Genomic DNA, 27026 nt, shown 5'->3' on the forward strand with positions numbered 1-27026 from the left:
TCCTTCCATTTTCTGGTGTCCTCTTCAATTTCTTTCTTCAAAGACTTAAAGTTCTTGTCAAATAGATCTTTCACTTCCTTGGTCAGAGTTTATTTCTGTCTTTTAAACTGTCTAACAAGAAGTTAGGGAGATAGCGGAATGGTAGTGTTTGCCTCAACTAAAATGTGAAGTAGTACTTTTCAAGTATAAGGCCCTCGATTCGATCCCCACCATCGTAAGGAAGAAAGGAAGAAAAGTAAATCAGCTCTCAAGTTGATGTGTTGATTCTTACCCATAATCGTAGCTTTAGGGGGCTGAAGCAAAAGGAGTTAGAGGCTAGTCTGGGCTACTCAGCAAGACCCTAAGTCTGAAAGTAGAAAAACTGTCTAGCCATCAGAAGATGGGCATAACATTTATTTTTCCTTTTCCAAATCAAAAAGTAAGTTTTTTAAAGGCTAATAATAAGAATTTTAAAAGCCCAGTTTAAACTGAAAACTACATGTACTGTTCCACTGTCATAAAAACCCATGAGAAATATGCTAAGTCAATATATACAAAGAAAGTTCTGCTTATGATGAGATACAGAAAATATTGCTTTATGACTTGATCAGCACAAATTCTCAGCCATTACTCTTTATGGAACTTTTATAGAAGAGCCAGCATACAAAATGCCAAAAGGGGCTTGTATTCTTCTAGAGAGTAACCCTGCTTTGTCTTCTTAAATATGCATGTATAGCTTATTTTAAAGGTAGTTATAGTCTGTATAGAAAATACTGGCCTAGAGGAGTCAAGGACACCACAAGAATAAAGCTCACAAAATCAACTAAACAGGGCTCATAGGGGCCCAGAGAGACTGGAAAGACAATCAGGAAGCCTCCATGGGTCTGACCTAGGTCCTTTGTATATATGTTATGGTCGTGGGACTCCTAACAGTAGGAACTAGGGCTGTCTCTGACTGTTTGGCCTGTTTTGGGAACCCTTTTCCTCCTACCTGGTTGCCTCATCCAGCCTTGATAAGAGGGCATATGCCTAGTCTTATTGTAACTTGTTAGGCCATGTTCTGTTGATATTCCTGGGAGGCCCGCTCTTTTCTGAAGGGAATGGCTTAAAATAACTTTATCTAAAACTGTAAAAATGGTAAAGACATAGACAGGTGATTAAGGCCTCCTTTGTTTGTTAACTTAGTCTTATGTAGCCTGGGCTTCCCTTGAGCTCATAATTCTCCTGCCTCAATTTCCCAAATTCTGAAATTATAGGCATGTACCCATGCCCAACAAAGGCATTTTTAATGCTTAAAGTAGCATAAAGTGTTATGGAAAGACTTCAGTTGGTAAAGTGCTTGTTGTACAAGCTTGATGACCTGAACTTGATCCCCAGAACCCACATAAAAGAAAAGCCAGGTGTAATGACACACACTCAGCACTGGGAAAGTATGGATAGATGGATTCCTGGAACTCCCTGACCAGCTAGCCTGCACTGGTCAGGAAACTCCAGGTCCCACTGAGAGATCCTGTCTCAAAAAAATAAAGATGACTGCTCCAGAGGAACTAAACCCAAAGTTGAACCTTTGCCTCGCCATATGTGTGCATGCACACATACACAAACATAAATGCACCCCCATGAACACTTACATACCTACACAAACACACACACACACAAAGGAGGCATACAAAGTGAGGCTAATTTATCCTACTAATAAGCCTCTAAAATAACACTAACCAAATCAAAAGAATCCCAGAGGTTGTCAAACCAGGATTAATGGCACAGCAATCAGTAGGAGTTATTGCCAGCTTAGTGAGACTTGACAACACATTTTCTTTTTTGTGAGCAGAGCAATTCACTCCACTGTCTCCAGAGACTTTCAAAAGCAGCTAAAACTCCATGTTTAGTCAAAATCAACACTAATAGCTTTCTACCCTCTTAACTATAAGAACCCACAGCTGTGAGATTTTCATTTACCGAAGCCATCAGCATATCTAATTGGTTCTAAGTCCCAAAATTGATTTGTAAGTACCCATTTATTTTTATCCCCACTGGCCACACCCTGGTCTCCCACATGGATTCATCTTTCTTCTTACCCTCATCCAGTCTATTCACCAGCAGCAACCAGAGAGGTCATTTTCACACACAGTTCACACCACGTGACTGTTTCTAGAAACCCTTCAGTGCCTTTTCTTACTATCAGAGCAAACCAAAGCCCTGTATGTGTAAATAACTTCTGCTTGCCTCTAAGTTGTACAGTTTTCTTCCACTTATAGAAGTTTCTTTCCCACTTTTAGACCTTGCACTGAACAATTTCTGCCTCATTACACAGTGAGACCTCCCATTGCCCCTTCAGACTTTAGCTTATTCCTCACTTCCTAAAAGGGGCTTCTGTTTGTCACCTTACTAAGTCGTTCCTGGATTCTGAGTCTTTATTTTTATTTCCTTTCTAGTGTGTATTACAATTTATTAATTTATTGGGTGTTAATAATTATTTATTTACTTTTCCCTTAGAATTTGAGTAGCTTCAATGAGGTCAGTAACTTTTTCTATCTCATCTTTGTCTTCCTGTAGACTGATTTGCACACAGTAAACACACTGCAAATTTTTAATGATAAATTAATAACTGAAAAATTGTAAGTACTACTAATTCTAACCCCCATCACATAGAATCTTTAGCATACTCTTTCACAGCTCCACAGATAATATCTTTTTGCCCACTCTTACTGCTTATGCCCCAGGAATAAGTGAAAACATGCATTCCGGCATCCAGCAAGCATCAATAAGTGCTTATTAAATGATGTATTTGAGTTGCAGAGTTAAGTACTGCCAGGGATATAAGTAAGAAAGAAATAAGGACTTACGGTTTAGTGGTTTTAATAGACTCATTCATAGCTAGCAATAATTCAAAGCAAAGTATGGTGTTAAACATAAAAACAAAGAGTTAAGGGACACAGAAGGAGTGTGAGAAATTGACAAGCTTTATATGATTACTGTTACTTCAAATTATGACAATCCAGTATAATCATAGCTCTTCCTCCTCATGAAACCTCGCCACCTGCCTGAGGACCTCACTGGTTCAGAGGTGTTCATTCTAGAGCAATGATGCATTTGTAGAGCAGAAAAGCCCTAGAAAGATTGAAGCAATGTAGAAAAAAAGCATTAAATTCCTATGCAAATTGACTATCCCCAAAAAATGCTGTTTTACTTATTTCTAAGGGGATTTGGCTTTAGTAGACTTTACTTCTAGTTCCAGTTCATCGGGCTCTTACATATATACATCAGATTGTAAACAGCAGCCCAATGGAACTAGAAAACATTTTGAACTCAGCTTCCAAGAAAAAGTTGTGAAAAACTATATGGCTCAGTTCAGAGTATTTGCCCAGCACAAAGCCCTGGGTTGGATCTCCAGCACTACATAAAATTTGTACACACCTGTAATACCAGCATTTAAAAAGTGGAGGTGTAGCTGGGCGATGGTGGCGCATGCCTTTAATCCCAGCACTCAGGAGGCAGAGGCAGGCGGATCTCTGTGAGTTCGAGACCAGCCTGGTCTACAAAGCTAGTTCCAGGACAGGCTCCAAAGCCACAGAGAAACCCTGTCTCGAAAAACCAAAAAAAAAAAAAAAAAAAAAAAGTGGAGGTGTGAAGATCAAGAGCTCAAGCTTATGAGCAGTGGTGGTACACACCTTTAATCCCAGCACTCAGGAGGCAAAAGCAGGTGGATCTCTGTGAATTTGAGGCCAGCCTGGACATGTCAGTTCCAGGACATTGAGAGCTGTTACACGATAAAACCCTGTCTCAAAACACAAAACAAAAAAGAATTCAAGCACATCCTTGGCTATATAACAAGTTTGAGGCAAACCTGAGCTACATGAGACTCTTTCTAGGGAGGGGGGGAGGGAGAAATCATGTATGTATGCATATACATACATACATACATACATACATACATACATACATACATACATACATACATACGGGGAAAATACATAGTAAGTACTGTCTGATTAAGGTTAATAGAAAGGATTATTGCACAGACACATGGATTATTTTTGCTGAGAATGGATAATAATGAGCAGACCTTTAAGGTAGCACAACTAAAATTTAACTATAGACAGGGTTCTTAAATTGAAAATTAAGGATCAAGTTGTCAATCTGTTCTCAGCATTTGAGTCATATTTACATTCATTTCATAATCTTCACCATGGCAACAGAAATATCTGCAAGTTCAAGGCTGCACTGAGTAGTGAAGTGGAAAATTCATCTGGAAGTGTTCGTGTTGCTCTTCCTGATACCCATCTGCTTAGTGTTCTTCATTAGTGAGAATTTATGGAACTTCTACAGTAAAAGCTGGCCAGCCACTAGAGAAACTAGAGATAGCTGTGGTCTAAAGCTGTTACCTTCTAATAAAGGGGAGTCAGACAAGCAACCAACAGTAAATCATAGCATAATGTGTTACAGGAACCTAGGCAAAGAAGAAATGCTTTTTAGAAAAGGTAGCATTCAAATTCTGCCTTGAGAAATGACTTGGATTCCATTGGAGAAATTAGGCCTTTGTAAGCATTAAAATATATTTTTTTAAATTATATATTTCATATTTAATTTATATATTATATATTTTAATTAAAATATATGTGTATATATATAGTGGCAGAACAGAAGTAGGGAGGAGTGTGAAGATATGCTGTGTCTTTGGGGGGTTGGAGTAACTGTAATGAGAAAACAATAAACCTGGTCATAAAGAATGGCAAATATTATCCCTAAGAAGAAAGCCTTGAGTGGCATCTTTGAGACTTTACAAAGGACCTTTATCACTATTTGTGGAGAAGAAACTGGTCAGTAAGCTCTGGTGATGAGGAAGACAGCTCTGACAAGCGACATATGGAAGGTAGGCTGAAAGGGGGGAGACTGTAGGGTGGGATTCTAGTTAGGGGGCTACACTAGAATTCTAATTAGGTAAGAAATGCTAAGACTTGTAGCCTGAGGGTGGTGAACAAAGTATATGTCAGAGAGACATTTCAGAAATGCCCCTAAATATTTAGGAGGTAAATCGAAGGTAAAGATGAAGGGATCAAAAATGACTCCAGAACATTTGGGAATGATGGAGGATGATATTTCCCCTAACCAACATAGAACTTTCTAGATGATGGGCTAGCTATTATCATCAGTCCAGGGGGAAGAACATGCCCCTGAGGAGGACTTGAGTCCCATTTGGGACACATTCAGAATGGACTGCTTCCAAGGAAAGGTGCACAGGCTGTATTTAGAGATGTTGGAGATGTGACTTTGGAAGATGGGCTGAATGGAACATTCATAGTGTGATGTCAGTAAATCAGTAGAAACAAAGAACTAAACAGTAACCCCAGGCTGATGTGGGATTTCCCTCTGTATGCTGTGAAGCTGTTTTATTGCCGTTAGTTAATAAAGAAGCTGCTTTCTGCCAGTGGCTTAACAGAATAGAACTATGTGGGGAAAACTAAACTGAATGTTCATTGCAGCAGTATTCACAGTACTCAAGGAAAGGAAGCAGCCTGGGTGTTCATCAGCTGACAGATGGGTCAGGAAATTGTGGTCCATATACACAGTGATGAAGCATCATCCTTTGCAGCTCATAGATGAAACTGGAGATTGTTAAGTAGAAAAGCCAAGCTCAATGTAATAGGCATAGAAAATTGTCAATGACTAGTAGTCCAACTTAGAAGCATATAGTTCTGGTGAAGCTTTATTTGTACAAACAAGATATCACTACATTTCCCTTTTATCTAAAAGTTAAAAAGGTTAAAACATACAAGAAAAACTGTATACAATAAGTACAGTATATACATCAACAATGTCTTGTCCATTAATAATTGATAAATTCAAAGAAAATACTCCATATCTATCCTATCTTGGCGAGTCCAAAAGTTGTACCTAATTCACTTTCTATTCTAACTTACATTATCAAAACTATCTTTTTATGTCTCTCAACTTTATACACTTTACATTTCTTCAGTGAATTTCTTTTCTGTATCTCATAAGAAGGAAAACTATAAAGTTCAACTCCATCAGAGACCCAAGAAAGAAATAATACTACCTGAGTAAACATATATTGCTCTTGCAGAGGACCTGAGTTTAAATCCTATCAGCTCACACCTGTTACTCCAGTCCCAGAGGATCCAATGGCTTCTGCTGACCTCCTTCATGACACCAAATATGCGTGTAGTACACAGACATTCACGCAGATGTAACATCCATGCACACAAAATAAATAATTTTAAAATAGAGAACGAAGGCTTCCAAACTTTTTTTATAAAACGAGTATTGTTCTGATACCAAAACAAGATAAAAGAATAATTTAAAAAGAGAAAATTACAGACCAGTTTCTGTAATGAGCATACATGTAAAAATTCTCAATAAAATACAAAGCAATTTTCAGATCACATCAAAAAGTCATTTATCAGCCGGGCGGTGGTGGCGCACGCCTTTAATCCCAGCACTCGGGAGGCAGAGGCAGGTGGATCTCTGTGAGTTCGAGACCAGCCTGGTCTACAGAGCTAGTTCCAGGACAGGCTCCAAAACCACAGAGAAACCCTGTCTCGAAAAACAAAAAAAAAACAAAAAAAAAGTCATTTATCATAACCAAGTTGACCTTTGCCATATGTAAATAAGTAAATGAAATTTTTCACATAAATGGACTCAAAGACTCATGATCATCTCAATAGATAAAGAAAATATCTTTGACAAAAATCTAACGTCTCTGCATAATAAAAGTCATGTAGATGCTAGGGATGGAGGAAGCATACCTCAGCATAATAAAAGCTATCTATAACAAGCCTTTAGCCACCATCATGCTAAATGGAATAAAACTCAAAGCAGTTCGGCTAAGATCAGAAACAAGGTAAGCGTCTCTACTCTTTCCACTTCTCCAAAATATATTACTTGAAGTATTGGAGCAATAGAATGAGAAGGGAATAAAATGGATACAAATAGAAGTCAAAGTATCTCTTTTGAAGATAATTGGATTCTATACATGAGTCTAAGGAATATACACACACATAAAAACAAAACTTGAGTTTATAAAGACATTGAGCAAGTCTCAAGATACAAAATTAACTCATTAAAGTCAGTAGTTTTCCTCTCTCTGTACCAATAACAAATGTACTGAAAACAAAATCAGGGCTACAATTCCAGTCACACCGTAACTACAAAAAATAATAAACTAAGTTTGAATAAATCTAACCAAGGAATTAAAAGACCTCTACAATGAAAACTTTCAGACACTAGAGAAAGAAATGGAGAAAGATCCTGGGAGATGGAAAGACCCCATACTCATGTATCAGAAGAGCTAATCTTGTAGAATTACAAGCAATTGACAGATTTAAGCCATCCCAATAAAAATTCCAAGGTCCTTCCTCACAAATTGAGGGGAAAAAATCTCATAATTTGTATGGAAACACAAAAGACCAAGGACAGCCAAAGTGGTACTGAGCAAAAATAGTTCTACAGAATAGATTACCATACATGATTTTAGTTATGATACAGGGCTGTAGTAATAAAAATGCAGTATGGTACTAGCACACACAAACACACACACATAGATCAGTGCAACCGAATAGGGGACCCAAGTATAATTCCGCACAACTACAGCTACCTGATTCTTTACCAAAATACTAAAGACATACATTGGAGGAAAGATAGAATTTTTAACAAACAATGCTAGGAAACATGGATTTCAGCATTCAGAAAAATGAAACTAAATCTCTCCCTACAAAACTGAATTCTAAATGAATCAAGGACCTCAACAAAGGACCTGATACCCTGAAACTCCTAGCAAAAAAAAGTAGGGAATATGTTCAATATCTATGTGTATATGCCAGCAAAAAGTAACTTCTGGGGAAAAAAACAAACGAACAAGCACTGAATCTGCCTGTCTAAAAGGTAGTATAAGGTTCTTTGCCGCCCAGGAATACAATGTTGGCTTAGCTAATCTATTGTCTGGGTTTCTGTCCTGCTTGGTTTCTGTCCTCCCACCAGGTCCCATAGCCATTTAGCCCCAAAGAAATCACGCAGAGGTCTATATTAATGATAAACTGGCCCATAACTCTTAAAACTTGTATTAACCCATTATTCTTATCTATGTTAGCCACATGGCTTGGTACCTTTTTCAGCAAGGCAATTACATCTTCCTTCTTCTGTGATTGTGACAGGACTGGGGAGGAATGGGCTTCCTCCTTCCCAGAATTCTATTCTCATTGACCCGCCTCAACTTCCTGTCTGGTTGTCCTACCTATACTTACTACCTGGCTACTGGCCAATCAGCATTTATTTAAAACATAATTGACAGAATACAGACAATTGTCCCGCACCACTAATCAGAGAAAATCTTTCTGAACTGGACTGGAGAGATGGCTCAGAAGTTAAGAGCACTGGCTGTTCTTCCAGAGGTCCTGAGTTCAATTCCCAGCAACCACATGGTGGCTCACAACCATCTACGAGATCTGGTGCCCTCTTCCGGCAGGCAGGCATACGTGCAGGCAGAACATTGTATACATAATAAATAAATAAATTTAAAAAATCTTTCTGAACTTAGATGAAATTCTTTTAAATTCTCACAGTGTATTTCTGAAGCTCAGGAGCTACAAAACATACTGAAGGAAAATGACACCTTTGTCTTCATACAGCTGACAGAAAATGAGGCAAGCAAAGGCATGGGAGTTCTTGGCAAAAGCGCTGATTCCTTCATGTCCTAAACAATGATTGCCTGGTGACATATGAATGTCTCTTACCAAAAATAGTACTTTACCATACCGTCCTGTGAATGACTATTTTCTAAGCACAAAAAAAGAGAGAGAGAGAGAGAAAACGCACCCAAGAGGAACAGTAATGTAAAGCGGCTTCCCTCTTTCCCTCTAATGCGTGTTGGGCTATGGTGAAGAATCTGTTGGTGCTGCCCCCTTTGTGTTAGCTGTCTTGTAGATTTGAAAATGATTTCGTGTTTGCTGGAATAAGTGGCAGTTGTTAGACACAGGGAGCCTTTTGTATTGATTGGTTAATAGTGATAGAAAGTGGGAACTGTCACAAAGCACAAGAGCTCCTCTTCTGATCCCATGATGGAGTCTGAGCAGTTTTTCTGTAAGGTATGATTTTAGCTTTTCAGAGAGCTGCGTCTGAAGGTAGTGTTTTAGCTAATGCATATTTCACTGAGATCTCAAGTCTATTCTCACTCCTGCTCTTTCTCTGTCTGTTCATTCCTCTATTGTCTGTCTTTCAACCACACTTCACACTAAAGATACTAGTAACTTCTAAAGTAAACATTAACATCAGGAATTTTTCCCACAAAAAGTTTTTCCTTTTTTTTTTTTTTTTTTTTTTTGGTCTATGTGTTTCTATTTTGGTTTTTTTTTTGTTTTGTTTTGTTTTTTGTGGCAGGGTTTCTCTGTGTAACAGGCCTGTCTGTCCTGGAACTCACTTTGCATACTAGGCTGACCTCAAACTCACTGAGATCCGCCTGCCTCTTCCACCCAAGGAATTAAAGGCATGTGCCACCATTTCACAGTGAAATTTACTTTTCATTCACATGAAATCCAGAAGTACTGCATGGTTAGAAGAGGTTTGTTCTACACAGTTTGGAGGGCAGGAGGAAGCTAGTCTAATGGAGACTGCCATCTTTTAACACAGTGTTTTTGGGGTTTGATGTTATTAGCTGGCAGGCTGGAGAAGACAGATAAAATGCAGGAGCAGATTTTCTGGGCCAAGTCTGAGGTAATGAATACCATTTCTCCCCACATTTCATTAAACATAACTCAGTCACTACCCAACCCTCACTCCCTGTTGAATGCAAGGCCATTTCCCAAGAACAAGCCTTGACTGGAAGGAAAGCATCACCTTGTATGTGGTAGCCAGCTCTGCATAGTCTTATCTCACTAGGTCTCCCTAAGTAATTCTCCTTATTTGCCTCTATAATATATAAGCATTCCACAGCACAGACATACTGTGTCAACCCGTATTAAGATAGGGACCTCACCAGCTGGCTGTTAGCATGTTAACATCTGACCATCACACAATGTCAAAGCATCCAAGTCATGTTCTCTGAAACATTAAAGTTTTATCTGTTGAGTTTGTCATCACAAAAGCTAAGAAAATTAATATACCTTCACATTACTGACCAAGACTACAATGATGAGCAAACATCCATGCCTGAAATACTTAGATTCACTTGTTAGCATATTTCAGTTCTACAAATAAAAATTTCCAGTACTCCCTAGAGTACTAAGTGAAAATCTATTAGAACAGCAAATATACTGCCATTGTAATCATAAAGCAGTTAAATGGGGATGAGGCAGAGTGATTCTTGCTTTAGAAAGGATTTTTCTCTGAACTCTTACGGCACAAGAAACCAAGTCATCAAATGACAGTAGCTCCTTGTAACTCAAAGTTGTCATGGGTAGGTTTGGTTTGTCTCCAGTAATGTATTCCAAGGGGCTATTGATGTCTACAAGTAAAAACAGAAGAGGATCTCCCCTCACCTACCCCCGCCAGTTCTGGATAACACCTTCTCTGACTTTTGTTAAAGCGTGTGTATTCAGGAAAGAGAAGAAAAGACTGTGTGGGTAGGGTGAGACGATCCTCAACTCTGACCAGGGATTGCTTCTCTCTTATCTAAAATCAAATATACAAGGCATCATGGTGGATTGTAACTGTAATCTCAGCAATCAGGAGGCTGCAGAAGGAGGATTACAAATTGGAGGCCAGCCTGGGTGGGTGGGTATGTGGGTGTGTGTCTGTCTGTCTGCCTAGCTGCCTGTCTGTGTCCCCTGTTGGCTTACAAAAGAGTTTCACAATAGCCCAGAATGTCGAGTATAACAAAGGTTTATTTATTTGGGGATAAACTCACAGAAAGAGTACCGACCTGCAGTCCTCTGCTTGTGCACTGGGAGTTGGAACCGAATCTAGCAGCCAAGAGATCCACACAGGGTTTTTTTGTCTTCATTAATAGTACATGAGATCATGCCCAAAGTGGACCAGTATCTTAAAGGCTATTGGCTGAAGGAGTTCCCACAACACCTCCCCCTTTTTTCTAAATAAGAGAGTTCTAAGCCTAATACAAAACAATATACAATAAGAACAAATATCAAGTATTGTCGAGGGTAAAGAGGCAAAAACATACATAAAAATTAGAATTACAACCAGCATGAACAACATCAAACAAGAAACATATGCTAAATGTTTCCATGGTTATCCTATCTTAAGGAGTCTAAGTCTTATATTTAAAATGGCTTGGCTAAGTCATGAGAGAAAAGTAACTATGTCTACCTAGTCTTCAACCCAATTAAAGACCCGAGAAGGAAAATTATATTACTTGAGTAAACAGGAAGTGCAATCAAGCAACTTCCAAAAGGTGCAAGAAATGACAGAGACAACCGGCTACCTGAGCAATCACCCAAAGTCTCATTTGCAATGTTGGAGCAACCAACTTTGGCTAAGGCCTAGAGTATCTGACAGACCATTTTCAGAGGCAGGACAGTTTGAGAAACTGTCTTACCCTGTCTTAGCAAGGTGTGGCAGTCTTTTTGCTTGTATCCTCCTTATCCAGTCTGGACACCATGCATTTTTGTCAGTGGTCAAGGCAGAGGCAGTTCTTTGCCCAAAGGCCAGTTTTGCCAATAAGAAAACAAGCTCCAAATGGAGTGTCTTTAGTGCCCAACATTTTCTTGGGAATAGATCAATGCTGCCAGGAACAATTGTGTCTCATGCCAACAGACTAACAAACTGCCAATATAGGCAATTTGTCTCTGTCAATTTTAGAGTTTTGGAAGTTGCTTACAATACACTTGTTTACTTAGGTAATATTATATCCTTCTGGAGTCTTTAAAGAGTTGAAGACAGATAATTATAGTTTTCCTTAGTTATGATAAAGTATAAATTAGATATAAAACTTTAAACCCAAAAAGATAGGATATATGATAGAGTATTTTCCTTAATTTGTCAAATATAAATAAACTAAATATTGTAACTATAATTTTTCTTTGATAACTGTTTTATATATGTAATTTTACTATGTTCAAGTTAAAACCCTCCTGTTTAGTTAGACAGAAAGGGGGAGATGATATGGGATGTCCTTCTATATATGTGTTGCTTTTATTGCTTAATGAATAAAACTGCTTTGGCCTATGGCAGGGCAGAATATAATCAGGCTGGAAGAGATATAGAGAGAAATTAGGCAGAGTCAAGGAGATGCCATGTAGCTGCCGAAGGAGAAGGACACATTGGAACCTTACCGGTAGGCCACAGCCATGTGATGATACACATATTAATAGAAATGGGTTAATTTAAGATATAAGAGTTAGTTAATAAAAGCCTGAGCTAGTAGGCCAAACAGTATTGTAATTAATATAGTTTCCATGTGACTGTTCAGGTCAGGGTGGCCGGGAACAAAAGAGCAGTCTCCGTTTACATCCCCTCCCTTTCTCCTCCCTGTCACTCTCTTCTCTTCCCCTTTCTCCCCTTATTTTCATCCCCATCTTCCTCTCTTCCAGCCTTACCTTGGCATGAGTTGTTGTGTTCCACCAAATTCCTGCCATAATAAACTGAACTCATGAGCACGACAAATCCTTCCTCTGTTGAGTTGTTTCTGTCAGGTATTTTCTCATAGTGGTGAAAAGTCGGACATAGAAAGTAGTCATTCTTTCAGTATTGCATTTTGCATTTTGTTATATAAGATAGAAATGAAAAATAGTTATTTTTAGTAAGTCACACTTAATTCTTACTACAGTCCTGAAAGCTAGACATTGCTGCCTCACCAAGAGGTTACCTAGCTTGCTTGCCCTTGGTTATAAAGCTTGTGAGAGGTGTGGCAGAACTAGAACTTGAATGGGTTTGTTTCACTTTGAGAGCTGAAAGGCAGCACTGAATGCAGACAGGAGAGCTTGCAGGGTGACTTTGAATCACAGGCAGTCGTACTTACAGTGTGCAAATAATTTGTCCTCACCACTCCCTCTCGACCTATAGTCTTTATAACCACTTTGAACCTGTCTTAAAGTCTATCTTCATTGCCATAATCTTCCATTAGAAAGTATGCTTTCTGTTTGGTCATAACTAAAATTACACCTAACAGAGTTTACGCTGCTTGATTTGTTAGTTCATAGTTTCCCAAAACGCTAATTAAAAATTGTTGACCTTGGGCTGGAGAGATGGCTCAGCAGTTAAGACTGCTTGCTGCTCTTGCAAAAGGCACAGGTTTGGTTCTCAAATCACATGCAGCAGCTCACAATGACCTGTAACTCCAACAACAAGGACTCTGACACCATCTGGCCTCAGCCTCACAGTGCACATAAACTCATGTAGGCACACAGACATATATGTAAATAAAGATAAGTACACCTAAATTTTTCAACATAAATGATTAATTATTTTAATTATATTAGAAATTTAGTGTTTGGAAGGCAGTGTCAGGTGAATCTCTTTAAGTTCAAGGTCAATCTAGTCTATATAGCAAGTTCTCCAAGCCAACAAGAGCTACATAAGAGAGTCCCCGTCTCACAAAAAAATAGTTATTATTTATACTAGTGGGTTCTTGTTCATGTTCCACTGAATGGGGTAAATAACATTTACTCCTATATTTATAAGTATAATGTTTTTACTATAAGCTAGAAATTGTTATTTTGGAAACTATGATATACACATCTGAAGTGTTAATTGCTTAGGAGTAGTTATATGAAAAACATGGCTTCTATTCCCAACAGAGATTAATAGAAAGCCTGATTGAGAAACAGGCTTTGAATATCCTTCGAATACCATGCTGAGGATTTTCTTTAGTTTCATTCTGCTGTTATGAGAAACACCATGAACAATAACAACTTAAGGAAAAAAGGGTTTATTTCAGCTTCCAGATTTTACAGTCCATTGTCGAGAGAAGTCCAGGCAGGCACTTGAAGGCAGGCCTGCTTACTGTTGTTCCACACAGTATTACCCCTGACCAAGGAAGTACAACAGAAACCTGGGAAGAATGATGCTGCTTGACTTGAACTCTGGCTTATGTTCAGTGAGCTTTCTTATGCAGTCCAGGCTGTCTGCCTTAAGGCCCTCCAGCATCAGTTAGTAAGACAACACACACTCCCCATAGATATACTCACAGATCATAATCTAGCCCGTTTCCCAACTGAGCCTCTGCTCTCAGATGACTCTAGGCTATGTCAAGTTGATAGTTGAAGCTAATCAGAACAGGGTTTAAAAGGATGTACTGAAGGAATTTTAAGTCATTGAAGATTTTTTTAGCAAGATTTTGATGAGCCTTTGCAGTAGTGTATTGTTGAAATGGGCCAGGTAGTGAATACTGAAATAGAGTAGAAACTTCCAGGTGAGGAAGTTGAAGGAGAAAAATTGATACTGGGTTTTTATGCCTAACTGGCTCCGTTTGAAGAAAAAAAATTAGTCTTAAAGTTTTGTTTTTAAGGAAAAGTTCCAACTTCAAAAGATAACTTTCATTTGACAGTAATGGAGGTAGAGAGAGCCAGCAGGCAGCTAAAAAAGTGAAGGAAAAAAATAAGTCTCTGTGTTTGAGATGTCTCTGTGGGAGTCATTCACATTAAGGTAAAAGTTAAAGCCAGGAGACAAGAGCTACCTAGAAGGAAAAGAAGGCAAAGGCATTACATCACTGGAAAAACAATGAAAGAGATACCTGCATATTGTCACAGTTGTCTAGAGATAGCAGGGTTTTCTTTGTGGTGTGTTTGAGGGGAGGGAGGGTTGTTGTTGGTTTGTTTTTTGGGTGTGTGTGTGTGTGTGTGTGTGTGTGTGTGTGTTTTGTTTTGGTTTTGGTTTTTGGTTTTTTTGTTTTTTTGTGGTTTTTTTTGGTTGGTTGGTTGGTTGGTTGGTTGGTTGGTTGGTTGGTTGGTTGGTTGGTTGGTTGGTTGGTTGGTTGGTATTTCAGGATGGGGTTTCTTTTTGTAGCCCTAGGTGTCCTGGAACTAGCTCTGTAGACCCAGACTGGTCTCAAACTCAGATACTGCCTATGTCTGCCTCCTGAGTACTGAGATTAAAGGTGTACCACTATGCCTTAGGAGATAGTTTTAATGAAGCAGTAAGTAGGGTCTAATGCTGGAAGGAAAAATAAGAGAAAGAAAATACCAAAGGAGGCGGGCAGTGATGGTGCACGCCTTTAATCCCAGCACTCAGGAGGCAGAGGCAGCCGGATCTCTGTGAGTTCAAGACCAGTCTGATCTACAAGAGCTAGTTCCAGGACAGGTTCCAAAGCCACAGAGAAACCCTGTCTCCAAAAAAAAAAGAAAGAAAGAAAGGAAGGAAGGAAGGAAGGAAGGAAGGAAGGAAGGAAGGAAGGAAAAGAAAAAGAAAATGAAAATACCAAAGGTTAAGAGAAGCATCGCAGCTAAGAACTACCAATGACATTAGAGAGCAAGGAGCCAAGGAGATGATATAAGTAGAAACAGATTTGCACAAGTGAATAAGACCACATGCAGACTTTAGTTTAACTGGTGGTACTGTACTTTACAGAAGAAAAGAAAAGCATAAATTGCTTTTACCTTTTGTATCCCAACACCATAAGCTTTGGGTTCTGTGAGCTCTTCAGAATTGTTGTTGTTTGTTTTTTTTCTTCGCTATATAACACAGGCTTGTCTCAAACTTGCAATCCTCCTGCCTCAGCCTCTTGACTACTTTCTAGAATTACAGGTACAGGCCCAGCAAAGTCATTCTTTTATAAAAATCAAAAGGAAACAAATGACAGTTGTCACCCTCATCTCACCCTGTTTTATGTGCTATTTATATACTCAGTGGCTAATCAATGGTAGTAGTAACATACATTGTTATCTCTAGGTGCAAATATACACTGGAAAAATTCAAGCATCTTAGTATAAATTCATGAAATCACTGGGGCAAAATCAGTTCTGTGTCTTAATCACTAGGACAAAGTCAGTTCTGTGTCTTAACTGAAAATCCTATTCACTGTGGATACAAGTTTTTTTGTTACCTTTTAATTCCAAAAGACATGGATTCTCCTTCAGGACTTAAAGCTTAAGAAATAGGTCAGAGGCCTGTATTCAGGAGCTGTTGTCACAACTGTGCAGTTATGGCTGAGTCACTTAAAAAAATAATCCTTGGTGCTGGAGAGATGGCTCAGTGGTTAAGAGCATTGCCTGCTCTTCCAAAGGTCCTGAGTTCAATTCCCGGCAACCACATGGTGGCTCACGGCCATCTGTGTTGAGGCCTGGTGCCCTCTTCTTCAGGCAAACACTCAGACAGAATATTGTATACATAATAAATAAATATTTAAAAAAATAATAATCCTTACACCAGGAAAACTCTACTAGTTTTACTGTTACTGGCTAGATGGAATTTTGAGGTCTCTGCCTCTGTTATAACTAACTTTCCTACCAACAGTTTGTTGTCGGTGACAGTTCAGTGGGCATTTTCAGATGACATAAGTGTGAAACAACCCTGTGCTCAGGCCTCAAGATGATAGTGATGAGTCTACGCAGATTAATCCTGTCTAGGCATTCTTCCAGCTAAGTCATTTCCTTCCCCTGTGATTAGCTTTGGTAAAAAGCATTCGTTGTAGTCTAGAAATTCTATGAAGACAAAATTTGGAATTGTTTTCAAAATCCTACTGAAATGAAGATTCTAGAATGGTATACACATACATATATATAAAAATATGGAAGCTGCCTCACCTCATATTCTCCAGGTTCAAAAGGAGAAACGGAGAGGAAAGAAGGAGAGAGGGATGAAAAGATCTAGTCTCTTCCCCCTCCTTGTTTATTTGCTTGTTTGGAGGCCGTATTGCTGTGTATCCGAGGCTATTGCCCAGGACACAGGAGGTATATCATGATACTCATAGGAATGAGAGAACAACTTAAAGAAATTGATTCTCAACTTCTGCCAGGGGAATTCTTAGCATGAAAATTTGGTCATCAGGCATGGTGTCATGTACCTACACTGCTGGGACCCTAATACCCTGTTGAATTAGGAGCGGCGGAGCTGCGTCCCCAGCACCCGGCCGCCTGTACGGCTAGCTTTATACCCGAAATAATTACACGGAAACTGTATTTTTTTTAAACACTGTCTGGCCCCAATAGTTTTAGCCTCTTATTGGCTAGCTCTTACATATTAATCTAACCCATTTTTATTAATCTTTGTAGCACACAAGCTGGCTTACCAGGAATGATCTTAACCTGCGTCTGTCAGGAGTGGGACACATGGCGACTCCCTGACTCAGCTTCTTTCTCCCAGCATCCTGTTCTTTTTTTTTTTTTTTTTTTTTTTTTTTTTGCCTACCTAAGGGTTGGCCTATGAAATGGGCCTAGGCAGTTTCTTTATTAATAAAAAATCATTCCCACATCAATACCCAGGGTTTTTTGTTGTTGTTGGTGGTGGTGGTTTTTGTCCTAAAAACATAGTTAACATTTTTACATGAATTAGACTGCATTAGGTATTTTGAAGAATATAAGTGATCTAGATTTTCTTTCAGTAATGTAAATAGGAATACATACATGTATATCTCACATATACCACACAAACATATCTTAACACATAAAAGAATATATTGCCTGGGGATATAACTCGGTTGGTAAAGTGATTCCTTAGTTTGTCAGAAAGTTTGAGATTGATCCCCAGCATCACATAAATTAGGTATGGTGGTACACACCTGTATCTAGGACTCAGGAGGTAGTGGCAAGATCAGGAGTTCAAGGTTAAACTGGTAAGACGGTTAGAGGGTAAAGGTACTTGTTGTCAAACTTGATGGATGACCTGAGTTGGATAAGCTAGACCTATTACATGGTAGGAGAAGAATGATTTGCACATGTTGTTCTCTGGCCTTTGCATGCATACACGTATACATACGCAAGAGCTAGTTCCAGGACAGGCTCCAAAACCACAGAGAAACCCTGTCTCGAAAAACCAAAAAAAAAAAAAAAATGTAGTTTTAAAAAATAAAAATGGGCCGGGCGGTGGTGGCGCACGCCTTTAATCCCAGCACTCGGGAGGCAGAGGCAGGCGGATCTCTGTGAGTTCGAGACCAGCCTGGTCTACAGAGCTAGTTCCAGGACAGGCTCCAAAACCACAGAGAAACCCTGTCTCGAAAAACCAAAAAAAAAAAAAAATAATAATAAAAACAAAATAAAAATGGGTTTTGAGGCCTAGGTAGCCTCATGTAGCATGATACCCTGGGGGTGGGGGAGAAATCATTGAGCTAGGAATTTAGTTCAGTGAAGTATTTAGCCCTTGGCTTGCTATTCAGCATCACAAATAGTTGGGGAGTGCATGCTCTTTGTGTGTGTGTGTGTGTGTGTGTGAGAGAGAGAGAGAGAGAGAGAGAGAGAGAGAGAGAGAGAGAGAGAGAGAGAGAGAGAAAGACTAACAAAGATTATCATTAGGATACTTTGAGCTGGAACAGAACATAAGATTCTAATAAATGGATTAAACAGAAAAATAATAATTGCTTTATTTCAAGTAGCCCCAAATTAAAGTAGCTTAGATGCTACACAGTAGGGCTCAGGCTCAATTCTCCAGGACTTTTTAGCCTAACCCTGCTTTTGACCTTGTCCTCAGAACTGCTGATCACATGATTTAGGCCACGAAGACAGTTCTGACCGCCTTGAGCTTGTAAGACAATATCCAAGGGGTTGCAAGAAGGCCTTTCTCTTTCATGAATAAATTAGGAGTCTGTTATCAGAGAGATAGAGAGGAGTTGATGCTATCGGGGAAACAGTTTTCTGGAGGTAAACACTGTACTAGAGATTGTAAGTCTCTACTGGTGGCATCAGAAAGAACATAGTCCACTGTGCTCAGCTGGAAGGAGAAGAAGAGGCTTGGTAGAGGCTGTCCAGAGGCGACTTTAGGAAGAGGTCTTCAGTCTATTTTGACCCATCTTTAGTTTATACCGAGGAACACTGCAAATGGAGAAATCCAATAAACAAGTGCTCTAACACTGAGGCCTAAGGCTAAGAAGAAAAGTCTAGATAGAGAGAAGCTGCGTAGGCTATAGATAGCAGTGCTGCTGGAGGACTGATGGGTGACCTAGTTCAGTGAGAACAGAACCGGGTGCAGAGAGTCTGGGGAGCGCTGACCCGCTAGTACTGATGAAGAGTTGCCGACAAAGAAAATAAAAATGAAAATCTTTTAATGTTTTTGTTTAAGAGATGGAAATAAGCCAACTGGAAATGTCTTTTATATATCCAAACATGTTTTTTGCCTAGTAACAAATGCTTCCCTAAGATACTGACTTAATGGTGCCTAGTTTTGTTGGAGAAGTGACTGGACCTGAGTGATCCAGGCACAAATGAGGCATTAAATTATTAAATGACTCTCTTTCTTTGCAGGAGTGGCCACACTTTACTTGCCTTCTGGTTTTCCCGCCAAGAGGGAAAACTAAACCGACAGCAGACTATTGAACTGGGACATCACATTCTCAAAGCACACATCTTTAAGGTAATTAGAGAACTGAGACTTTTTTCCTTTCCATCTTTAGCAGACTTTCCTAAACACTATATGCAGGGGTTGAACCTTATTCCCATATGATCCCTTCTTTCTGAAATTAGTTTGCTCTATTTCCTAAATTATGTGTCCTGTTTATGTCTCAGCCTTTAGAAAGAGCTAACCCTGTTCTGACAGCGAAGTTAAATACCTCCCCTGTGGAGAAGCTGAACAGGTTAATAGGCTATTTACCTAGGCATTTCAGGGAATATATTCACAATATTATTTACATAAGGAGCACATACAAACACTTAATATGTGTTCTACATATGACCTATCATCTCCCAAAAACAGTCATGTTGTAAGATGATTGAAGATTTTTATGATGGCTAAACATACATTTATGTAGTTTATAATGCTGGGGCATTCATAGTCTACATGAAAGCACAGGAAGAAACCATTCTCCTCATTTTTAGTCCACAGTTCACTATTATTATTTAATACTATGTTTGACAGTTACAGCCCTGTGGGCTCATGGTATAACTCAAATATAAAACACTTGCCTAGCATGCAGAAGGCCCTGTGTTCATTCCCCAGAACTACAAAAATAAAAGTCTCAGGTAGAAATGGTGGTACATGTGTGTAACCAGCAAGGGAGGCTAAAGGCTAAGGCTGAATGCTGCCAAGAGTTTAAAGCCAACCAGGAATACATAATTCTGATAGCTGTAATTGCTATAGTTCCTCAGAGTTCTTCTCCACTTCAGTAGTGAAAAATTTGAGTATCTTAGATAACAGTTCTCTAGGTCTGACAAACCCCCAAGAGATGTAAAGATTAACAGTTCCCCAAGTGCCTCACAAATTCTTACCAGTATATAAGCACACAGCCAGAGAAGTTTGGTCATCAAATGGACAGAAGTGAAACCCACTGTGGCAAGTTCTTTATTTGAATCATAATTATTTTGTCTAACAAATCACTGTATAAAAAATGGCTTTCACCCAGAACAGAACACAACTAATACAGCTGTCAGGGTTCCGATTTCAAATGTGTAGTATAATATCTACTTCATCCATAAACACTGAGATAACTGTCAGTCTCTGAACAAGACAGTCTGCATGGGATCAGATACAAAGATGAAGAGGATGCTTGCCTTTGTACACCATAAAATAAACGCCACATTAGCAGAGAAAGAATTTGAAGCTTCGTTTAACCAAGTGTGGCGTTAGTACATAGGAACCTACATTTAAACTGTATGCTTCTGTCATTAGCACAGTTTTATCTTAGACTGATGCAGACGGAATGGTGGTGTGAGATAAGAGTGACTCATGTGTGATTCAGGCTGTGAAGACTCTGGCGGACAGCATAGTGATGACATGACTGCAAACTAAAGACTGAAGACTAGACTCTGCTGGTTCTGGGGTTGCCACCGGTGACAGGATCCATCCAGTGCAGAGGCTGTTGAGAGGCTTTAGCTTCTCCCAGACTAAAGTTCTGTCAGTCAGCTAAGGGGCATGCAGGGTCAAAGATAAACATTCTCGTAACCAGTTCTACTCAGAACTTCTCATCAGTAGTGACATTCACACAATCAAACTGATATTTATTTCCAGTTTTAAATTTCCCTTACTGGTCATGAAAAAAATGTATTTATGTCATCAATGACCTTTAAGTAAGAAAAGGGTAAAGGCCTATGATTCTGGATATTGGGTTGGTTTATAGAGCCTTTTAAATTCTTTCATTTTGACAACTTTTTGAAGTATAACTTCACCAGTTTGTGTGTGTGTGTGTGTGTGTGTGTGTGTGTGTGTGTGTGTACTTAGAGTTGTGCCATTATCACTAACAGTAATTGGTTATTTATTTACTCTAGCCCCACATTGGGCACCAAAATGTCGTTGGTGGTTTTTTACTCTTTGGCTCTTTTGGGGGCACACCACCCAGCTCCCAAATAAATCTACAAGGAGGCATAGTATTACTTATAAATGCCCAGCCTTAGGTTGGCTTGTTTCTAGCCAGCTCTTAAATTGTCCCATCTACCTTTCACCTCAGGGCGCTTCATCTTTTTCTTACTTCTGTATATCTACTTTACTTCTTACTCTGTGACTTGCTGAGCAGCCGGGTGTCTGGCCCCTGATATCCTCCTCTCCTTGTTCTCTTGTTCCTCCCAGATTTCTCCTTCTATTTATTTTCTCTGTCTACCAGTCCCCCTATCCTCTCTCTTGCCTCGCTATTGGCCATTCAACTCCTTACTAGACCATCAGGTGTTTTAGACAGGCAAAGTAACACAACTTCACAGAGATAAAGGAATGCAGCATATCTTTGCATAATTTTACAAAAAGTTCCACAACATAAACAAATGTAACACATCTTGAAATAATATTCTACAACTACCATTATTATATTTATTTACCCTAAATAATAAGCCTCATTACCAGTTTAAGTCATGTCTCACTCTACATTCTGCCCTGTAAATTTGACTTTTCAAAAAATTTCATAGAAATGGAGCTACATAGCTATATAATGTGTTCTCTCATCCCTGGCTTCTTTCATTTAACATAATGTTTTCATGGTTTATTAATATTGTAGTATAGATCAGTACCTTATTCATTGCATTATAAAATTATATTCCATTTTGTGGATGTACAACACTTATCCATTCATTGAAATACTTGAGTTGTTTCGCTTTTGAGAAAAAAATGAACAAATACTGTGATTCCTATCGCTAACTACATTAGAAATAGATTCTTCCATTTGTTTAAGAAAACTAGCTACTTTAACATGGTGTTTAATATAACTACAACTCAGTACATAACTTTCCTGCCCCTGAATATTGGGATTATCGATATGTGCAACCACCACACCCAGATTTGTCTTCATTTCTCTTGAGTATTATATACCTAGAAGTAGAATTGTGCTGAGCACAATGGTATATGTATGTAGTCCCAGTACTCAAGAGGTCTAGGCCACAAATCTGGGCCAGACTGGGTAACATAGCAAGACTACATCTCAAAAAAATAAAATAAGTGACAAAATTTCTAGATCATATAGTAACTGGATTTAACATTTTGAAGAATTATTGATCTGTTTTCCAAAGTGTCCACACCGCTCTACATCCTACCAATAGTGTGTGAGGATTCTAGTTTTCTCACAACAGTCTAGAAATAGCGCTCAGTGGCATAACACAATCCCTAGCACCAAAAGAGAAAAGAATCATCTGTCTTTTGTTTCATCTAAAAGTGAATGCAAAGTAGTATTTCATTGTATGGTCTAGTATGGTTTTTTTATATAGTCTTATGTACGTCAGGCTGACTTTAAACTCACTGTGTAGTTGAGGTTGTCCTTGAACTTCTGATCTTCCTACCTTCTTGCAGGCCTGTGTCATCGTGCCTGGCCTCATTGTGGTTTTGGTTTGCATTTTCTAATGGCATGTTATTGATCACTTAGAATTCTCTTATAACTTTATAGATGTCATTTAGATTCTTTTTCCTTTTGAACAGAGTTTCCTGTAACCCAGACTGGCCTCAAGAATTCCTTATAGTAAAGGACTACCTTGGGCTCCTCATCCTCCATTCTCTGCCTCCCAGATGGTGGGAATATAGGCAAGCATCCCTAAACGCAACTTTAGATTTTTTTTAAAACTACAAGAAACATGATGTATGGAAATTGCAGCCAGAGATACTCCAATCCAGTTTGTAACTCAGGTTGAGTCTAGTCGCTGGGAGGATGCTAGAATATTCTTGCAATTTCTTCCTGAATGCTTCCCTCTAAAATGTTCCTTTCATTAGTCAATCATATAGCATTTTCTTATTAGAACAGAAATATTGGGCTGGGAGAAAACTTGTAAATAGAAGAAAGATCCTTGGACATCAGCAAGTGGCATGAGTTTAAATATAAACTTTGAGGAGGAGCATGGTGGTACACATCTGTAATCCTAGCATTTGGGAGTTAGATGAAAAAAGTATCTCAAATAAGTAAATAAAAAGTAAAGTCTACCACTTACTGTCAGTTTTCTCTTCTGTAAAATATTAACTCTCAAAATTGTTGAAAAGATACAGGTAAAAGATATGTTTATTAAAAAGGTACATGATAAAAGCCAGAGTACTAGGTATATCTTTAGTATGAGGTTTTATGATCTATTACTAATATTCTTCCCGAAATAAAACTTAATAAACTCCATATAGAAATAGCACCCCATTACTTCTTTTTTAATATTTATTTATTTATTATGTATACAATATTCTGTCTGTGTATATGCCTGAAGGCCAGAAGAGGGCACCAGACCCCATTACAGATGGTTGTGAGCCACCACCATGTGGTTGCTGGGACCTTTGGAAGAGCAGGCAATGCTCTTAACCTCTGAGCCATTTCTCCAGCCCACCCCCTTACTTCTTACAACAGTAGTTCACAAACTTTTTTTAAATAGCTACATATGGCTTTGTAGTCCATATTACTATCTATCACTACTATTCTTCCATTGTAGCTGAAAATCAGTAAGACATTACAGAAATGAATGGATATAGTACAATAAAAGCTGATTTGCAAGAACAGATGGAAAGCCACATGGGCCTTGGTTTTTTGGTCACTTTTCTGCAAGGAAGAGCACTTCCCCTTTGCTTACCAGTCTCCCTTTACTATACTCAGTCATGGCTGTGTGTGGTGGTCTGATGATAATGTTGATGTTGGGGAATCCTGTAAAGAGAGGGAGGAAATATTGTAGGAACCAGAAGGGTCGAGGACATCACAAGAAAAACCACGGAAATGACTATCCTGGGCTCATAGGAGCTCACAGAGTCTAAGCTGACAACCAGGGACCTGCATGGGACTAACTTAGGCCGGAAGCCAGAGAGCGAGCGGAGGGCAGTTGCTGCTTTTTTTTTAAAGAGAGAGAGAGAGACCATGCCCCAATGGGCTGATATCTCAGCGGCTATTGGATGAAAGAGCAGAAGGAGCTCCCGCAACAGCCAAGAAGAAAACAAGTCTAAGTGAAGTGTCTTTGGTGGTCAACATTCTCTGGGGAATAGATCAGTACTGCCAGGAGCAGTCATGTCTCATGTCAACAGAATGTCATATTTTACAGTTCTTTGAAGTGGTTAAAGATTATTTATCTATGAGGAATACAATCTCTATGTATCTAAAGAACCTGATTAGTCTAACTATAAGTATGACAAATATGACTTATAATTCTTAATACCTATATAACTTAAAGACTAAAACTTCATATGAGAATATTAAACAATCTTTGAGCAACTATGCAACAAATGAGGATAGTGATCTCAAAATGTAAACAGTGTATAAGTAGCTTGGTCAGAAGTAAAAATGTATAGTGCAATGTGATAAATATATCCTGAAATTGTATCAATATACAAAATGTCTTAAACAGAGGTAGAAATATGCATGCATATAATAAGACAAAGTAACTTTGCATAAGTATACAAATATTATAAACAGAAATAGGAGCATATTCAATATAACAAAGATAATTTAAATTTGCATCAATATATAAAAATTTATACCAATGTAAATTATCTATAAATAATAACTCACAAGTACTTACTCTGTTACTCACTGTTATTATTAGTGTGAGTAAACTCACTCTAATCTATCTATTAGGGGCTCACTACTACTAAACGTTTCTGCTGATACTAATACTTTTTGGTAATTTTTCTATCAAGTTGTCAGTGTAGTATATTGTTCGTCAAAGGTTTTGTTGAAGCCTATACATATTCTAAATCATGAAACTGAGGCTCAAATTGGGAGTTGGAGCTATATTTCCTGGTTTCCTGGGCTCTAAAATGAAGATGAACCCTATAATAATGGAACTCTAAGGCTGACTGAGTAGCTTTCGAATTCTTTCAAAAAGAACTCTAAAAATATTTGATCTCATGTATCAAAATAAGCAATCATAACAACTTAGTGATAGGCTTGCTGCATGATTTTTATGTGTGTTTGCATATTAACTAATTAGGCAAATAAGAAACTTGCAATTGATATCCCTTTTATTAGCACAAATTAAAAGAATTTCTAAAATAGTACTGATTAGATGTATTAGATGATGTTGTCTGCCCTTCTTCCTTTCAATGTAACCAATTTTTGGCAACTAGATGACAGCTCTAGTGGAAAGATTCAGAACTCTTTAAGGCGGCAAATAATATGGATAATTTGTAAATTAAGTAGCCATTTTTAAGTAGTGGAAGAGGATCAAAGGAACAATAATTTCCTTGTAGATTCTGTTTTACCCTGCCAGAAGCACTGTGTTTCTGAAATCCCATTGGTCCTCTCTGCCAAGATTTGACCCAACTCACATTATTCATCCTCTTGTCCATCCTCTGTAATCAGGATAGGATGAAATAAAAGAATGGGTAGAGGTGATTAGCATCCTTGTTCCTCATTTTGTCTAGATGCATGTTTCATGTTGAGAATATTTAGACACAGGCAGTCACTTTGACAAAGTTGTGTCATTAAAGACACTTTTTTTCTCTTTTAATCCAGGTAATTAGGGATATGACCAATAGAGTGCTTACCTAGCATGCATGAAGCCCTGGGTTCAGTGTAACACATAATAAACAACTATGAGGGCTGTATGCCTGTAATCCCAGCATTTGGCCATGATTGGTTGCTTTTTACTCTTTGCTCACCACCTAGCTCACAGATAAATCTCATGGAGGCTTATTCTTTCTTATAAATGCCCCGCCTTAGCTTTGTCTTGTTTCTAGTCAGCTTTTCTTAAATTATCTCATCTATCTTTTGTCTCTGGGCTTTTACCTTTCTCTATTTCTGCATAGCTGTCTTACTTCTTATTCTATGGCTTGACATGTAACTGGATGGCTGGAGGAACTGGTCCCTGAAGTCCTCTTCCTTCCTCTCTCCTTCCTTGATCTTTCTCTTCCCAGACTTGGTGACTAAAAGACAGGAGGATCAGCAGGTCAAGGTTATTCCTGCTACACAGTGAGTTTTAGCCAGCAGGAAAAACATGAATGAGACCCTGTCTCAAAAAGTAAAAAATTCCACTTATAAGACATTGCAGAAAAGGGGACAGAAAGATTCTAAGAGCCAGAGAACAACAGGATGCCTGTTGTTAGATAGTGTCTTCTTGACATGAGAGGGACATTGCACCCATGAACACTCAACAGTTTGGTTGCTTAAACAAAAACCTGCTTAGTGGCAACACCAGTCAGTGTGCCACTTTGAACAAGGAAAATTTCACAAGGCCCCACATTTAGATGAAAAATCAGTGACTGCTGAGAGAGTGGAAACCAGTCTTCTTCAGGGATGAATTCCTAATAGATTATCCAGTGCAGGTGGTCAGCCCTAGATACACGTAGATAGGAGCAACACTAAATGGTCTCAGTAGAATGTGAGTGAGTGAGTGAGTGAGTGAGTGAGTGAGTGAGTGAGTGAGTGAGTGAGTGAGTGAGTGAGTGAGTTTGTGTGTGTGTGTATGAGTGATGTAACAATTACAGAAGAATCATGAACTTGAAGTGATGGGCATGGGAAGAACTAGAGTGGAAAGAGTGTTGAGGGGGCTGGAGAGATGGCTCAGTGGTTAAGAGCATTGCCTGCTCTTCCAGAGGTCCTGAGTTCAATTCCCAGAAACCACATGGTGGCTCACAACCATCTGTAATGAGGTCTGGTGCCCTCTTCTGGCCTGCAGACATACACACAG

The 27026-nt window shown here is 38.8% G+C and overlaps 1 protein-coding gene across 1 annotated transcript in view; it reads left to right on the top strand.

Annotated features, from left to right (window-relative positions):
* Positions 1–27026, top strand: part of Tanc2 (tetratricopeptide repeat, ankyrin repeat and coiled-coil containing 2) — a 345611-nt gene that overhangs the window by 277974 nt on the left and 40611 nt on the right. The window contains exon 14 of the mRNA XM_026777178.1: positions 19278–19386. Coding sequence (XP_026632979.1) covers positions 19278–19386 — 109 coding nt within the window. The remainder of the gene's footprint in view (positions 1–19277; positions 19387–27026) is intronic.

This window comes from Microtus ochrogaster, unplaced genomic scaffold, assembly GCF_000317375.1.
Source record: "Microtus ochrogaster isolate Prairie Vole_2 unplaced genomic scaffold, MicOch1.0 UNK48, whole genome shotgun sequence".
NCBI classification, from domain to species: Eukaryota; Metazoa; Chordata; class Mammalia; order Rodentia; family Cricetidae; genus Microtus; species Microtus ochrogaster.